At 42.3% G+C, this 18,519-nt stretch overlaps 1 protein-coding gene across 3 annotated transcripts in view; it reads right to left on the bottom strand.

Annotated features, from left to right (window-relative positions):
• The window catches only part of ltbp1 (latent transforming growth factor beta binding protein 1), a 416,523-nt gene that overhangs the window by 237,478 nt on the left and 160,526 nt on the right, over nt 1-18,519 (bottom strand). For all 3 annotated transcript variants that reach the window (XM_059985624.1, XM_059985626.1, XM_059985625.1), the window contains exons 7-8: nt 12,467-12,744; nt 7,599-7,701 (exon numbers count right to left, since the gene is read on the bottom strand). In XM_059985624.1, coding sequence (XP_059841607.1) covers nt 7,599-7,701; nt 12,467-12,744 — 381 coding nt within the window. The remainder of the gene's footprint in view (nt 1-7,598; nt 7,702-12,466; nt 12,745-18,519) is intronic.

Genomic DNA, 18,519 nt, shown 5'->3' on the forward strand with positions numbered 1-18,519 from the left:
ATCATTGACACAATTCTCAAGGTATCAGATCAAATTTCATAACCTCTACACAAAATTAAAAGCAATGTTATGGCAAGAACCAAAATACACTCACTAAATAATTTATATTTGATTATTTTTTTACTCATTCTGCTTCACAAACATGAGATTAGTTTTCACACAAAGGAATTTCTAATCCAAAGATTTAGACAGCAAGTTCCGTTGTGTATTCCACCATTCTGCAACCATTCACTGGTAAATAACATTCAAAATGCAAGTAAATGAATCTGCTCAATCTACTTGTTAAGTACTCAAACTACATTTTAAGCCAATTCTTGTTTCAAATTGAAGCATTACAGGCAGCTTACTAATGTAAATAGAGCTAACACAATAGGTAATACAGTGAGTTAATACCAGTCATTTTGGATTGGCAACAACTTCTCCTCCACAACCTCCATTTGCACAGGTGCACCACAAGGCTGTGTGCTTAGCCCCCTACTCTGCACACTGTGCAAATTTACTGCATGACTGTGTAGCTCCAATGCCATAGTTAAGTTTGCTGACGACACCACTACCGTAGGCCAAATCAACGGTGGTAACGTGTCAGCACAGAGGAGGGAGAATGAAAGATTGGCTGAGTGGAGCCACAACAACAGCCTCTTATCAAGGGTCAGGAACAGTTATTACCCCTGAACTATCAGGCTCTCGAACAAAAGAGATAACTTCACTCAACTTCTCTTGACCCATCTTTGAATTTTTTTCACAATCTATGGACTCACTTTTAAGGACTCTTTATTTCATGTTCTCAATATTTATGGCTTACTTGTTTATTATTTTTCTTTAGTATTTGCACAGTTGTCTTTTGCACACTGAATGAATATCCAAGTTGGTATGGTTTTTCATTAATTCTATTATGGTTATTATTCTATGAATTTATTGACTATACCCGCAATACAACCAATCTCAGGTTGTCTATGGTGACATATATGTAGTTTGATAATAAATTTACTTTGAACTTTGAGATTTTACACTACCTTCACATCCGTACTGCAATCCATAGCCATTTGACAAAAACCTACAATGAAAACATTTCCAGACATGTGTTTGTAACACTGACAATAATGCTTGCACAAAGGTACGTATGCAACCAAACTATGAGTGATGTTAAATTTATCCAACCACCATAATCTATCACCTTTAACCTCTCTTTTTACAAAATAATAACCGAGAATGTGACAACAAACACAGAATGCTGGAGGAGCTCAACAGGTCAAACAGCATCTATGGAAATGAATGAACAGTTGACATTTTGGGCCAAGACCCTTCATCAGGAACTGTGTGATGCTCTGGTGTGTTCAGGCGTAGCTTCTTCGCCTCTACCATTAGATTTCTGAATGGACATTGAACCCATGAACACTACCTGACTTCTCTTTTTTCTTATTGCACTAATTACTTAATTTAATTTATATATATATATACACACACACACATACATAAAGTCAAACTATTTATTTATTTATTTATTTATTTACTTGCTTGCTTACTTACAGGTTTAACTATTATGTACTGAAAATGTATTGCTATTGCATAATGACAAATCTCATGACATATGCCAGTGATATTAAGCCAGATTTTGATACTGATTCTGACTTCCGGCATCGGTAGAATCTCTGGTGCTTATGAGAATGTGGCACCTTTGTTAACCCATTTCTCAGGTCCTGTGTTCCTAATTCTCTGTGCTCTTTCACTTCTGATTTTACTTCCCTTTCCTTAATTCTTCTGCTTGTTTCTTTCTCCATTGTATCACAACCACATCTCTGGTTTTCTCTTTCCTTCACAATGAGAGAGGCTGGTGTTACACAGAAAAGAGTAATTAAAATCTTCTGGTGATGTGAACTGCATTTGTGACAGGGTTAGCAGGGGAATTAATCATCTCTGGTACTGCATCCACAACAAGGTGAAGCTGTAGCGGAGGTGTGGTTTGTCCAAATTCTTGTATGGCCCAGAATGCTGGCATAGAACAGAAAGTGACTTTGCCAAACCGTCGTCATTCCACACCACGAGCTTTTGGATGATCATCCACATTTTCTAGCCAAGAAAGATCTCCAACCACGCTCTACTCCTTCAGTGTCATCAAGAGGACATGGCCACAATCAACTTGAGGAAATGTTGGGGATGTACTGCGCACAAGATGAGAAGAGAGGCCAACTCTTTCATCACTGGACCCCTGAAGGGTGGAGGAAAGGTGGGAGACCAAAGACAGCTTAGTGTTGTTTCATAGAGGCAGAAATGAGGACCCTAAACCACATGTGGGGCACTGTAGAGTACAGAGCCAAGTTGACTGTAGACTGTGGAATGGCAATTCCTCCAGGAGGACCACAGCCTTATTGTGGTTTGGAGGCATGCATGACTCAATGACCTGGAGATCTATGTTGGCTGGAGTCAGAGTTTTATGGTTTGGCTCTTGGTAGGGTCACCCATGCCAAACAGGTCAAAGGGTAGAAACCAGACTCAGAGCGGTCCACTGGTTCTCCAGGTTTGGGCGGGTTCAGCTCAAAGCTAACAAACCAAACTGGTAAAACAAAATTGTTATGAAAAGAGCAATACAGAATCCTTCTACTGGTATTCCTGAGTCTCCACCAGGACCTGCATGACTGACTGTAGCGAAAACCGAGAGGAAGCTACTGACATAATGAAGGAAGCCCTGAACGCCACCAGAGATGGAGGACCTTCATTGCTGCCCTAAACGCTAGTGGCATAATATGTAGTAAGTAAGGAATGGCAATTGTCATTTAATTCAGACAAGCATGAGGTGCTGCATTTTGAAAACACAAATGGGGGCCCTGTGGAGTGTTGTAGAATAGACAGACCAAGGAATATCAGAGAATGGTTCCCAGAAAGCGGCACAGTAGGTAGATAAGGTGGCGAAAAAGCCCTTCATCATTCAGGATGGTCGGATGTTATAGTGTAGTTCTACAGGATATTGGTGAGGCCACATTTTTAATATTGTGTTGAGTTTTGGTTACCCTGCAAAAGGAAAGAGGCCATTTGGCTGAAAAGAATGCAGAGGAGATTTATGAGGATATTGCTGCGACTCAAGGGACTGAGTTATGGGAAAAGGGTTTGAGTGGGTTGGGACTTTATTTTCAGGACCAAACAAAAATGAGAGGTGATATTATAGAGATGTACACAAAATGAGGGACAGAGATAGATGTATGCGTGGATATGAAAGGCTTGGGGGAATATGAGCTGAACCTGGGCAAATGGGACTAGCTTACATAGCAATCTCGGTCAGAATGAACCAGATAGGCTGAATATCCTGCTTCTGTGCTGTATGACTCTATGACTGGGGATAAATTTCTTGGCAATGCTCACCAATGGATTTCTTTCTATTCTGCACCCACGTCAAATTTGCTTCACCTTGGTTCCATCCCATCTGATGTGCCTCAGCCGACCTTTGGCCACTCCCATGCTGCAGTTACACCCCCGTGCTAAACTCAGACTTTCCAACTCTCCTCTCTTGGTGGGGTTCAACCAAGGGGTAGAAATGACCTCATCCTTTTGCTTGTTTTCCTCTTAAAATCTTGTTCCTACTTTCCTCAAAGAGTCTTAAATGTTTCCAAAATGCAACTGTACTTCAGAAACAAAATGGCGAAACTGCACTGGAATGCCCACAGTGCATCCATTTCTCTACATTTCATCTCGCCTGTGATATCATCCCACCCTACATAGTTTACACCCCACACTAGACCTGTGGTCACACTAATCTTTTGCACCTCTGTAGTTCCAAAGTTCTCTGATGTGGGCACTTAGAAACACGCATGTAACAGATGTGAACTAATTGAAAACATCAATATTGATCAAAACATAATTGGTAAAAAGATTGGCTAACTTTGCTAAGTGCGTTAATCCAGATCACCAATGGAGCTGGGCTAGATTTGTAAGCTGGGGGTGATATAGAGCCGAGGGACTGGGTACAGAGTGTACCCATTGTGGAACACCTCTATACTCAATACAGTACCCAGTGACAGGACCCATTCTAGTTTGCTCATTGTTCGAATTGATCCAATGATGATACACTAGCCTCTGCCCTGTCCCACCTGGAAGATGGAATTCACATGCTGGACTACTGCTAATATACTTCAGTTTGGCATTTATCACCATACCCCAGAAACTGGTAGGCAAACTGTCCTCCCTGGATCTCAAGACCTCCCTCTGTAATTGGATGCAGGACTTCTGAACAGAAAGGTAACATCAGTCCATTGTGGGCAACGTGTCGCTAGTCCCATTACACTGAGTACTGGTGCTCCCCAAGGCTGTGAGCTCAGCCCGCTGCTGTTCACACTGCTGATGCATGACCGTGTCACAGGATCCAGCTCAAACCGTCTCATCAAGTTGGCCATAACGCAACAGTGGTTGGCCTTTCAACAACGGTGATGAATCGGAGTGCAGAGAGGAAGTGGAGCAGCTGGTGAACTGATCTGAGAACAATCTATGTAAGTTTGAACCTGGAGAAGACCAAGGAACTCTGGAAAGTGCAGATGAACCATCCCCCTCTGCAAGTACATGTCTCCTCCGTACAGAGAGTTGAGTGCACCAAGTCCCTGGGAGTTCACATCTCAGATGACATCACCTGGTCCCTTAATATCACCTCCCTGAACAGAAGACACAGCAGCACCTCCACTTCCCAAGGAGACTGAGGCAAGTGAGTCTCCCCCTCTCCATCTTAACTTTGTTTTACAGGAGCACCATTGAGAGCATCCTGACAAGCTGCATCTCCGTCTCGTACGGGAGCAGCCGAGTATCGGACCGGACGTCCCTACAAAGGTCTGTGACGATCATAGGGGTCTCCCTACTCTCCATCAGGGACATTTATCAGGAGTGCTGCATACACAGGGCCCTTAGTATTATTAAGGATCTCACCCACCCATCCAGCATCCTCTTTAACTTTCTACCATCAGGCAGGGGACTCCGACACATAAAAACAAGAACGGTCAGGATGGAATCAGTTTCTTCCCTCAGGCCATTAGGCTTCTGAACTCCCTGTGGTATTGTTTTCAAAGTGTTCCGTACTTGACAATATTACATTTATACACTTTACTTGACAGGGTGTAGGCCGATGTTTGGCTCTGCTTCACTGATTTAGTCTTTCATTGTTGGCCGATTGAAGCATCGAAGTGAGTACGGAGGATGAGCACCAGCAACCTGTATTTTGATCGCTTTGCTACGTTGCCAGAGGAGGGAGAGTCTGCCGCTATGCCCAGAGAGTGTTGCCCGGGTCTTTTTCTGCATTTTAGATATGGACTGCAGCTCTATAGGACCCTGGTCAGACCCCACTTGGAGTACTGTGCTCAGTTCTGGTCGCATCACTACAGGAAGGATGTGGAAACCATAGGAAGGGGGCAGAGGAGATTTACAAGAATGTTGCCTGGATTGGGGGGCATGCCTTATGAAAATAGGTTGAGTGAACTCGGCCTTTTCTCCTTGGAGCAGTGGAGGATGAGAGGTTACCTGATAGAGGTGTATAAGATGATGAGAGGCATCGATCGTGTGGATAGTCAGAGACTTTTCCCCCAAGGCTGAAATGGCTAGCACAAGAGAGCACAGGTTTAAGGTGCTTGGAAGTAGGTACAGAGGAGATGTCAGGGGTAAGGTTTTTACTCAGAGAGTGGTGAGTGCGTGGAATGCGTGAGTGCAGGGTATAAGGAAAGGAATGGAGAGTTATGGGCTGAGTGCAGGTAGGTGGAACTAGGTGAGAGTAAGCGTTCGACACGGACTAGAAAGGCCGAGATGGCCTGTTTCCATGCTGTAATTGTTATACAGTAAAATGGAATGGGCTGCCGGCAGTGGTGATGGAGGTGGAAACGATAGGGTCTTTTAAAAGACTGCTGGATGGCTACATTGAGTTTAGAAAAATAGAGGGCTATGGGTAAAGCCTAGGTAGTTCTCAGGAGGGACATGTTTCCACACAGCTTTGTGGGCCAAAGGCCTGTATTGTGCTGTAGGTTTTCTATTTTTCTATGTTTCTATAAAATCTTTTTTTCAGTCTTACAGCTTTTATAGTCTGGGTTTTTCCACCCGATCTTCTCATTTTCTTTGTGTGTAGAGGGGGATTTGGGGGTTAAAGTTCCTGATCCATTTTGTTCATTTGTTTGTGCTGTCGGAGGAGTATGTTTGATTGTTTTTTTTCCAAGGGGAGGTGTGAATTAGGGGATGATGACCGTGCTGCCTTTCTTTTCCTTCTTGGTGTCATGGCTGCTCAGAGAACTGAAGAATTCCAGGAGTTGTATACCTTGATTTGAAATGAGCCTGTTTATTCGTGTATAATTCATCTGTAAATTTTACCCTTACTTTCCTAAGTTATTGTGTGTTATACTACAGTGCGTTACACCCTGACCTGCAGAAATTTTGTCTCGTTTGCAGACACATTTCACATCTGCAGACATGTATACGGTTAAATGGTGATAAACTTGACTTGACAGGACAGTAGCACAGCTAGTTGAGTTGCTGCCCCTCAACTCTAGCAATCCACATCCAATCCTGTCCTTAGATGCAGTCTATGTGGTATTCATGCACTATGGGTATTGGGTACTTATCATCTAAAAAGGGTAATGGGAATAGGCTAAGAATAAGTTATAAGGAATTTGAAGCAGCAGGGGTTAAGTGGTTTATTCCTGCTCCTACTTACTGGTTTTTGTATGAAAAATTATTGGTGGAATGGGATTGCTCTGTGTGCTGACAAAGATGGAACCAAATGTCCATTTCTGACTACCTCAGCATATTCCTACTTCTGTCCTACATTACCAGAGTCAGGGAAATCAGGAGAACACCGATATACATACCGCAGGAACAGAACTGTCCTCCAATTCATACCTCATCAATACAGGAGCTTTGATATTTTCCTGTTACTACAGCCCGTCATCTCTTTTCTCTCATCTTGCTCCTGTTGCCTCCAGTCAATCTAACTCTGACTTCTCTACTTTTCTTCCTCGATTTAATGTATGCTTCAAGATTATGGAAGATTAAAGTATTATATAAAATAGTTAAATTAAATAAGTAGTGCAAAAATAGATATAATAGAGTAGTGAGGTAGTGCTTGTGGTTCATGGTTCATTGTCCATTCAGAAATTGGATGGCAGAGTGGAAGAAGCTGTTCCTGTATCGATAAATTATCTAAAACCAAAATCCTATCAGTCCACATTACTGAATGTTACCATCCAGAATTTAAGGCCACTGCAAATCAAATTCAGGGTCATAATTCAGAAGAACCAAGGTCAAAGGTTAATGAGAAAAGGTGAGGGTTTCGTGTAAAAGCATTAACAAAGCATCAAGACTGGTTTAAAACATACTATTTTAAAATGTGATTTTTTTAAAGTTGGACAACTGAAATTACAAAAACTGAATTTTGACCAATTTACGGAAGTCTGCTCAATATACTGCACGACCACAATAAGGTAATTTCATTGCAGAAACAGTTTCCACAAAATGCCTCCAAGTCCAAAATTAGTTATCCAGAAAACAAAGAGTGGCAAGCTAAACACAAGATATTTAAACTTAGCTTCAGTTAATGCAAATGCACTGTTTTAAAAGCAATTTAATTCTTAAACAACCAGACTTACAAGGCTTCTTGGGGCATTTCAGGCATTTGTGGAATCCCCATGAGGTACCCACAGTTCCGCAGCAATCTTCTTGCTTTGAAAGGCCTGGTAGAGGTTTCCCGCACTATAAACAGGCAAGAATATTAAAATTAGTCTTAGAATATTAAAATTTGCCATGGAAGGCAGAAGTTTGGAGTCTCTTCGCCTATAGATTTCTGAAGGCAACAGGACAGTTAAATAAAAAAGATTTATGAGACAAGATACAGAAAACAAGAACAGGGATTGTCTCCCTTCAGTCATGCATGCTGGAACTGCACAAAATGCTAGTTAGGCCCCAGCTAGAGTACCCTGTCCAGATCAGGTGATGCCACCACAGGAAAACTATGGTGAGATAAAGGTTGCAGATCAGAGTAACAAGTCTGTTACCAGGGCTGGGAGTTACAGATAGGATGATAGACCACCTTGGAATTAAAGGTACTGAGAGGAGATTTAATTAAGGTGAATAAAATTTTAATAAAACCTAAACACTGTGAACAGAGAGAAACTCTATACTTCAGCAGCAAGAGAAATAGATAGTAGACACAAATTTATGTTTATCAGTGGTATATATTCATGAAGAACTAAGGAAAAATAATTTCACTCAGCAGGTGATAAAACAATCTATTTCCCGTCTAAAGTAACATGAAGATAACACAAATGGGGGTGTTTCTCTTTCTCTCTAACTGCCCCTATTAATCCACAGACAAGATGACGTCTACACCTTACACTCACACAATCACAGTTATTTCCTTTTCCTTATCCAAGCCTCTCTAACCTTCTTGGCAACTACTTGTCCCTCTAGTCCTGACTGTAGATTTTCAGCTTTGACCTGCAATTTTATCGTCTTATCTCTCTGCACCTGACCTGCTTCTTTCATTTTCTACTCACCTCCGTCCAGTGAGCATGTAGCAGATCAGTGGCTGTATAAGGAACTCAAACAACACAGTCGCCAATGATGAATGAAGAGAAAATGAACAGTGCTGGCCTACTGAGATAAGCTACACAGTCTCTGCACAAGAGCCAAATGTTGGCAGTGAAATTGTGCAAACGAAGCAGGGACAAATTTGGCATCTGGCCTGACAATTATAAAAAGGTGCGTAGTGCACACACAAAGGAAAGAACTGCACTGGAATGCTAAATCCATTGGAGACCTAGGCAATCATACAATACCCAAGATCACTTAATTCACCTAAGCTTATGCAAACACAAGGGTGCCAGCACATTCATAATTCAAACCAATTTAATTTCCGATGAACAGGACTAAGTTTAGAGTTAGTTAAGCTCTGTGGTATGCCAGGAGTTGTAAAAGCTCTGTTATATAACTGTCCATTGTTCACTTCATATCTGCTTTCATCCAAGCATTCCCTGGGTGACAGCCAAGACATTTCCCCACATGAGGAAAACTATTATAGTAGGATATTGTTACATACATCTTTCTGACTGGGACTGCTCTGTTCAGTACACTGCTGAAGATGGGACTGCAGGGCTCTGAGAAAATGGCTGAAAAATAGAAATTTAATGAAGACAAGAGTGAGGAGTTGCACTCAAAAAGGGCACACCTGGCAAAGACTTGAACTGTTAATGGTATGCAGTAGAATAAAGGGATTTTTGATTACAGATACATAATTCCTTCTGAGTGGCATCACAGGTAGATAGGCAGTAAAGAGAGCTTTTAGCATATTGGCCTTCGTAAATCAGGATATCGAGTTCAGGAGTCAGGATGTTACGCTGAAGATGTATAAGACATTGGTGAGACCTAATTTCGAGCACTGTGTACAGTTCTGGTCACTCACCTACAGGAAAGACGTCAATAAAATTTAAAGAGTGTAGAAAAAAGTTACAATGATTTTGCAGGACTTGAAGGATCTGAGTTACAGGGAAAGGTTGAATAGTTTAGGAACTGGAGGGCAGGAGAATGAAGGGAGATCCTATACAGGTATACAAAACTATGAGGGGTTCCAAATAGAGTGAATGCTTGCAGGCTTTTATCCCCTCAGGTTGGGTAAGACTATACCTAGAGGTCATACGATTAGAGTGAAGTGTGAAATATTTGAGGGAAATTTAAGGGAGAATTTCTTCACTCAGATGGCGGTGAAACTGTCAACAGAAGTGGTGGCTGAGGGTTCAATTATAACATTTAAGAAAAGTTTGGATAGGTACGTGGATGAGGGAGATAAGAATGGTTACGGTTGGGGTGCAGGTATATAGCACAAGGCAGAAGATCAGGTTGGAACTGACTAGATGGCCCCAATAGTCTGTTTCTGTGCTACAGTTCTCTATGACTCTACGACTCATCTAATAGAAGTTAGATCTTGCACCTCTCACACGGGGAACATGGAAGAAAAAATATCCAATTGAATTTGATGAAAGAAAACCCTAATGGGAAAACATTTAATTATATCAAGAGTAGACCATTCAGGCCCTCAACCTGTTTTGCTATCCAATAAGATCTGATTCCTTTAGGAACCATCAATTCAAATGATATCCAAAAATCTATTAATATTTGCCTTGAATATACTCAACAATTGAGACTCTACAGCCTTCCTGAGTAGGGAATTCCAAAGATTCCATAGCCACTGGGAAAAGAAATTTCTTCTTGTCTCTACCCTTAATATCCAGTCTCTTACATCAGATGCAGACCTCGGCTTCCAAACACACCTGCATTCCAGGGTGTACATCAATCCTGCATTTATCCTGCCAATCCCACAAAGAGAGGTGAGTACATTTAATTTCGATCTATTTAGATCCACCAACAAAGACAGTGTCAGACTGTGGGGAAGATCCTCACAGCTTCAAAGTTTTTCTGTGAGTCTGACTCGCCAACGTAGTGGAACTGGAAATAAACATAGAGGTACCAGGCACTTAAATCCAGTAACTAAAAAGCTAAGCCCAGCTCTGAAATTAAAAGCAAACTACTTTCAAATGGTTTCTCATTCTTATTAATGTGAATTCCATTATTAATGAAATTATCAGGCCCAAAGTTCACAGTCTATTTATATGCATACTGTAGACATACTTCGAAATTCGTCTCCTTACAGGCATCCACAAAGCAAAGGAACTCAAAAGAAACCATTAAAAAAGACACTCAAACATCCAAAGTGCAAGAAGAAAACAACAAATCATCCAAACTATAAACTTAAGCAAATAATTTTCAGAACCGAAGTTCACCAAAGTGAGTCCACAGCCAATCCAGAAGCCTGTTGAAGACCACAGCCTCAGTCCGGTGCAGAGACGAGTAAACTAAGTGGAGTTGTCATGGTTTTAAACACATCAATATGATGGATCATCCAGTGGAAACAACTGAAGTATCCTCAACAACTCAAGAGGTAAATTGGAATTAGTTTATTATTGTCACGGGTACCTAGGTACAGAGAAAAGCTCGTCTTGCATACTGTTGATAAAGGTCACAACAGTGCACTGGGGTAGTACAAGGGAAAATAACGACAGAGTACAGAATAAAGTGTTACAGTTGCAGAGAAAGTGCAGTGAAGGCCGGCACCAATTTGAAAGGTCATAATGAGGTTAATTGTGAGGTGAAGATTCCATCTTCTCATACTGGGTACCGGTGGGAAAGAAGTTGTCCTGGTCCTTGGTTCATGCTTTCAGGCTTTTAAATCTTCTGCCCGATGGGGAGTGGTTGCAAAGAGAGAGTAGGTGAGGTCTTTGATTATGTTATAGCTCCTTCCCCAGGCAGCAAGAAGTGTGGACAAAGTAGATGGGGAGGAGTGAAAGGGGGCTGCTTTCCTTTATGAATTGGTATCCTAATAGGTGGACATTCAGTATAGAAATACTGGTTTTAAAGGACAAGTGGGCTTGTGCTGCACCACATTTAATGTGGAAGGAACAGAATTAACTTGAAAGTGCTTTCTTCCATCAAAGAGTAATAGGGTCTGGACATACCACATGAAAAGACAGCAAGAATTCTCATCAGATGCTAAAATAGATAGGGTGAGCTCCAGCTCAGCTGATTTCCACAAAGATACTCACTCTCTCAATCTATCAAACGACCTATCCAGATACACCATGGAACAGGCCCTTCCAGCCCTTTTTGCCTCACCGGCCAGCAATTACCACCCCCCCCCCCCCCCCCCATTTATCCTAGCCTAATCAAGGGTCAATTTAAAGTGAGTATTTAACCTACTAACTGGTACAGCTTTGGACTGTGGGAGGAAATCATAGCAGCTGGGGGAAACCCATACAGTCACAGAGAGAAAGTACAAACTCCTTACAGTCATCTGTGGGAATTGAACCTCAGTTACTGGCACTGTAAACCATTGTGCTAACCACAATACATCCCTGTTGTCCTATATTTTTGATCAGTATAGGACTATTCTGTCACAAGTACCAACAATTTCATCTCGGGAGTGGTCCTTCTGGAACGAATGTGTCTGGAGCACATCTTAATACGAGTCTTTCCCCAAATCATTTATTTCAATATTAAATCATGACAATCAAAAACCTGAAGATTAAACTATAGGTATTTTCAAGTAAGTTCCAAATAAGAGGGAAGGTTGAGAACACGGAGTTTATGATGATTTGTCTGCAAATTTTACAACTGGCTAATTTATACTGTCTTTATTGAAAAAAATTATTGAATCAATAATTCAGTCCACACATGCTGTTGTCACTGGGTAAAAAAATGCACAGCACAAGATTTTTGTGCACACTGGTCATTACAATTAGAGGGAACATTGGAGGGAGGGGGGGTCCTGAAATCGGAATATTTGTGTCATGCTGATTAGCTCTCTCGAAGGGAAACAAATAAATTTGTCTTCATAGCATCCATCTGCAGGGTCTGCAATTGATCGACATCTTAATGGTTAAAAAGAGAATTAGCTGTAAGGTCTGACCTGTGCACCTGCAGTTTCCTGGAAGCAGCGTCCCAGCTTTGACTGAATTCTGGGATAGTGGTAGGTGCGAACTTGCTGGTGGTGGTTATAGACGGAATTCGGCACATGGGATACTGGAGGGCTTTGGAAGTGGTAAGAGATCTGTTGATGGCCCGACTTGGCACCCTTCACCTTCTGCTGTGGCGACGAGCTGTCTACTCTGGAAACCTGGTGGATCTGCACAGTTGCTTCAGGTGGATGTTTGACATGGATGTTCACAATGTTGGGAGGGAACTTCACTGTGGCATGAAGGAAGATCAAAACACAATGCTGATCAATAAGCAACATATAAATCCTCTTACAAAATTCAATGCTACCCGGATCAAACTTATTTGCAAGATGTTATACAAATTATATATGTAAACTTACTAATATAATAATAGAGTGCTACACATGAGTAAAACAACATTGCAGCTTTCACCATTACACTGTATAATAGCAGCTTCAGTAATAAAGACATCCACAGTGGTCACACTCTGGATTTCATTGCCAAAGAGCCTGTGGAGGCCGAGTCATTGGATATATTTAAGGCAGAGATTGATAGATTCTTGATTAGTCTGGGCATGAAGGGATCCAGGGAGAAGGCAGGAGATCGGGGCTGAGCGGAAAATGGATCAGCCACGATGAAATGGCAGAGGGAATGTGACAGGCCAAATGGCCCGATTCTGCTCCTATATTGTAATGGTCTTATACAGAAACATGGAAAACTTACAGCACAATACAGGCCCTTCGGCCCACAAGTTGTGCCAAACATGTCCCTACCTTAGAAATTACTAAGCTTACCCATAGTCCTCTATTTTTCTAATCTCCATGTACCTATTCAAACGTCTCTTAAAAGACCCTATCATATCTGCCTCCACCAACGTCACCCCATTCTACGCACTCACGACTCTCTGCATAAAAAATTTACCCCTGACATCTCCTCTGCACCTACTCCCCAGCCCCTTAAAAACTGTGTCCTTTTGTGGCAACTATTTCAGCCCTGGGAAAAAACCTCTGACTATCCACATGATCAATGCCTCTCATCATCTTATACACCTCTATCAGGTCACCTCTCATCCTCCTTCACTCCCAAGGAGAAAAGGCTGAGTTCACTCAACCTGTTTTCATAAGGCTTGCTCCCCAATCCAGTCAACATCCTTGTAAATCTCCTCTGCACCCTTTCTATGGTTTCCACATCCTTCCTGTAGTGAGGTGACCAGAACTGAGCACAGTTCTCCAAGTGGGGTCTGATCAGGGTCCTATATAGCTGCAACATTACCTCTCGGCTCCTAAACTCAATTCCACAATTGATGAAGGCCAATACACCGTATGCCTTCTTAACCACAGAGTCAACCTGCGCAGCTGCTTTGAGTGTCCTATGGACTCAGACCCCAAGATCCCTCTGATCCTCCACACTACCAAGAGTCTTACCATTAATATTATATTCTGCCATCATATTTGACCTACCAAAATGAACCACTTCACACTTAAGTGAGCTGAACTCCATCTGCCACTTCTCAGCCCATTTTTGCATCCTATCCATGTCCTGCTATAACCTCTGACAGCCCTCCACACTATCCACAGCACCTCCAATCTGAGATTTGCTAAATTAGTACAGGAGTGTGATCTAAAATTTGCTGAGGAATTGATGTGCATTAATCTCTTACAGCATCTTATTCTTCCTTACTAGGAGAAGAAATACTGCTTTCTGATTTGTAGTAAATGCATGTGACCACAATTGTAAAGGCGTCGCCCCCGGATAAATGGTTTACGGCTAAAGAAATGTTGGCTGTCAACACCATAACACCATCTAAGAAACTTGGTGCAAAATGATAGTAAAATCTGCTACGTTAAACTGCGATGAGAAACTAAAGACTCAAATAGGGAGCATCATCCTTTGGTCTTTCATTCGAAGCAATGAAGATGTTGAGCATCCTCATTTATGTCTTCAGAGGAGAAAATAGCCTACTTACAGGGGGAGGTTGAAACTAGGGTTGCAGGGGGATAGGAAGCAGAGAGCCGGAACAGAAAGTGGGATGGCTGTAGAGAAAGATGTTGTTACGCCTACATAAGTTCAGGAATCAAAAGGTTGAGCATGATGACTCTAATGTTCTGAGCTGCGTACATTTCAATCTAAGGAATATTGTAGGAAAAGCGGATGAGCTGAGGGCACGGATCTGGATGTGGAATTATGACATTAGTGATACTTGTTCGCAGGGGGTCAGCTCAATGTTTTGGGGGTCCGTTGTTTTAGACGTGGCAGGGTGGGAGGAATGAAAGGAGTAGGGATGGCAGGACTGGTCAGGGATAACGTCACGGCAGTGCTCAGTCAGGACAGACTGGACAGCTCGTCTAGTGAGGCTTTATAGGTATAAATGAGGAATAAGAAAGGTATGACCACATTAATGGGATTATATTGTAGACCACCCAGCAGTCCGCAGGATTTAGCAGAGCAAATTTGTAGAGAGATCGCAGACCATTACAAGAAACACAAGGTTGTGATAGTAGGTGACATTAACTTCCCATACATTGACTGAGACTCCTGCACTGTAAAAGGGCTGGATGGGAAAGAGTTTGTCAAACGTGGTCAGAGAAGTTTCCTTAGTCAGTCCATAGAAGTTCCAGCAAGGGAGAGTGTGACACTAGATCTCCTATTAGGGAATGAGACAGGGCAAGTGACAGAAGTGTGTGTAGGGGAACACTTTGCATCTTATGATCATAATGCCATTAGTTTCAATGTAATTATGGAAAAGGATAGGTCTGGTCCTCGGGTTAAGATTCTAAATTGGAGAAAGATCAATTTTGATGGTATCAGAAAGGATCTGGCAAGCGTTTGCATTTACATTTGCAGATCTTGTTTACAATTACCATTCTATAGGTTTGCTGAGTATGCCTGCAGGAAAAAAAAGTCACAAGGTTTTAAGTGGTGACATGTATGTACTCTGATAATAAATTTTACTTTGAACTTTTCTGCCTTCTCCTTTTCCAGTCATGATGAACAGTCTTTGCCAAAACGTCAACTGTTCATTTCCATAGATGCAGCCTAACTTGCTAGGTTCTTTCAACATTGTATGCGTGTACAAGCGTGTGTGTGTGTGTGTGTGTGTGTGTGTGTGTGTGTGTGTGTGTGTGTGTGTGTGTGTGTGTGTGTGTGTGTGTGTATATATGTGCGTGCGCACGCGCGCGTGTCCAACCATCCAACCATCCCTCAGGTCTCCCCCAGCCACCACTGCTCCAGAGAAAACAGCCATACTTTATCCAAACTCCCTTCTTGCCCAAGCCCTCTAATCCATGCAGCATCCTAGCAAACCTCTCCAAATCCTCCGCATCCTTCATATATTGCAGTGAACAAAAATGAATGCAATAGTCCAGATGCATTCTCACCAAAGTATTATAAAATGTGAGGTAACTTCCTGAACTTGAAGTCAATAACTTGACTAATAAAAGGCAAGCATGAAGTACCACCTACCAACCTGTGCAGATACTTTAAGGGAGCTATGGACTTGGACCCCAAGATTTTAATTCTCATCACCACCATTGTGTCTTGCCATTAACAATGTACTGCCCCCTTGCATCTTCCAAAGTGCAACACTTCACATCTGGCTGGTTTAAACTCCATCTGCCAGCTTTCCACAACTGATCTATATCCCACTAGATTCTTGGGCGATCTTCTACACTATCCACAACATCACCAACTTAGTATTCCTTGTGAACTCATTAACCCACACATCTATCTTTTCATCCAGGTGATTTCTGTACATCACAACTAGCAGAGGCCCCTGCAGAATGTCACTAGTCACAGACCTCCAACCAAAATGATCTCTCATCCATCACTAGCCCCTATTGGTAAGCCAATTCTGAATCAAAACAGCCAACTCACTGTGCATTGCATACATAACCTTCTGGAAGAGCCTTTTAAGAGGGACCTTGTCAAACATCCATATATATAGTACGAACAGCTCTCCCTTCATTAATGACCTTCATTGTAACCTCAAAAAAGTTATGACTTAACCCACAGAAAATTTGTATTTCTGGTAATTGCTCCCCTCCTCTCATTTAGCATTCTCCATTCCCTCTCTCTCATCTTATCTCCTTAACAGCCCATCACCTTCCTCTGGTGCTCCTCCCCCTTCCCTTTCTTCCATGGTCTTCTACTCTCTCCAATCAGATTCCCCCTTCTCCAGCCCTTTGTCTCTTTCACCAGTCAATCTCCCAGCTCTTTACCTCAGACCCTACCCCCTCCCAGTTTTACTTATCACCTGCCACCTTGTACTTCTTCCTCCGCACCCTCCCCATACTCTGACTTCTCATCTTCATTTCTTCCCCATCCTGTTGAAGCACCTCAGCCCGAAACTTTGACTGTTTACTCTTTTCCAGAGATGCTGCCTGACCTGCTGAGTTCCTCCAGCATTTTGTTTGTGTTGCTTGGAATTCCAGCATCTGCAGATTCTCTCCTGTTTGGCAAAGTCATACTGTGCAGTTTTCCCTCTGTTTCCTCCTTTCATTCTCGCTTTCTCAATCTGTTCTTCCTTTTTCTCCCTTTCTTCCTATCCTCTATCTCTCTTTTCTTCACCCTGTCTCCTCACCCCATGCCTCCAACTCCCCCTTCCTCTCTGCTTCCATCATCTCCCTCTCCACTAGTAATTGGATTGGGGTGGGAAGACGATCATTTTCTTTTTATATATGTAAATGTACTGCATGGTGATAGATCTCATAAATGTGTGAGTTGGAGTTACATCCCAGAGCAGATGGGTGTAGCAACTGCAATAAACATAGTTTGGAGGAAAGAAAATGGGGAGAGGAGACCGGCGATTTTAAGGAAAGGACTCCAGGCAGTGAGATGGTATGAGCGGAGCAACTTGTGGGGCTTGGTTTGGGAAAAGCAACTGACGCTAATAACATTGGAGGTCTGATAGGTTTCAGCTCTCGGAAGCAAGCCCATCAGATCAGAGGTGTTTTCGTTTAATTCATTTTAGCTGGATCATAACAGCAATCATCAGATTACATGGGATGTATGCCACATAAACATGCCATTTGGACCATTTCTCCATGTCAGCATTTAGTGCTCATTTATCTCAGTTTGATTTAAAATAGATTACACTGATTAATTTATTTACCAGATTGGTTCACCAGATTGATTCCTGGGATGGCAGGACTTTCATATGAAGAAAGACTGGATCAACTAGGCTTATCCTCACTGGAATTTAGAAGATTGAGGGGGGATCTTATTGAAACGTATAAAATTCTAAAGGGATTGGACAGGCTAGATGCATGAAGATTGTTTCCGATGTTGGGGAAGTCCAGAACAAGGGGTCACAGTTTAAGGATAAAGGGGAAGCCTTTTAGGACCGAGATGAGGAAAAACTTCTTCACACAGAGAGTGGTGAATCTGTGGAATTCTCTGCCACAGGAAACCGTTGAGGCCAGTTCATTGGCTATATTTAAGAGGAAGTTAGATATGGTCCTTGTGGCTAAAGGGATCAGGGGGTATGGAGAGAAAGCAGGTACAGGGTTCTGAGTTGGATGATCAGCCATGATCATACTGAATGGCAGTGCAAGCTTGAAGGGCCGAATGGCCTACTCCTGCACCTATTTTCTATGTTTCTATGTTACTGAAATACAGCACAGAATTGGGCCTTCCAGCCCTTTGAGTTGACCACACAGCAATCCCCTGATTTAACCCTAGCCTGATCACGAGACAATTTATAATGACCAACTAACTAACCGATATCTCTTTGGACCATGTGAGGGAATGCCCACGGTCCTTACAGGCAGCAGAGGGAATTGAACCAGGGTCGCTGGTGCTGTAAAGTCTTGTGCTAACCACTAAGCTACCAGTAGCTTCCTTCCACTCTCACTATTGTAACTTGGTTATTGGAGCAATAATCAAATCTGAAGGATTTGTACAAGCTCCACTGAACTAAACTATACCAAATATTCTGCTCTTGTGCTGGTGTAAGAACATACTGAAAGCAGGAACAAGCTATTTAGCCGCTCAGGGTTGCTCCGCCACTCAATGAAATCATGATGCA

Source organism: Hypanus sabinus, chromosome 12 (genome assembly GCF_030144855.1).
Source record: "Hypanus sabinus isolate sHypSab1 chromosome 12, sHypSab1.hap1, whole genome shotgun sequence".
NCBI classification, from domain to species: Eukaryota; Metazoa; Chordata; class Chondrichthyes; order Myliobatiformes; family Dasyatidae; genus Hypanus; species Hypanus sabinus.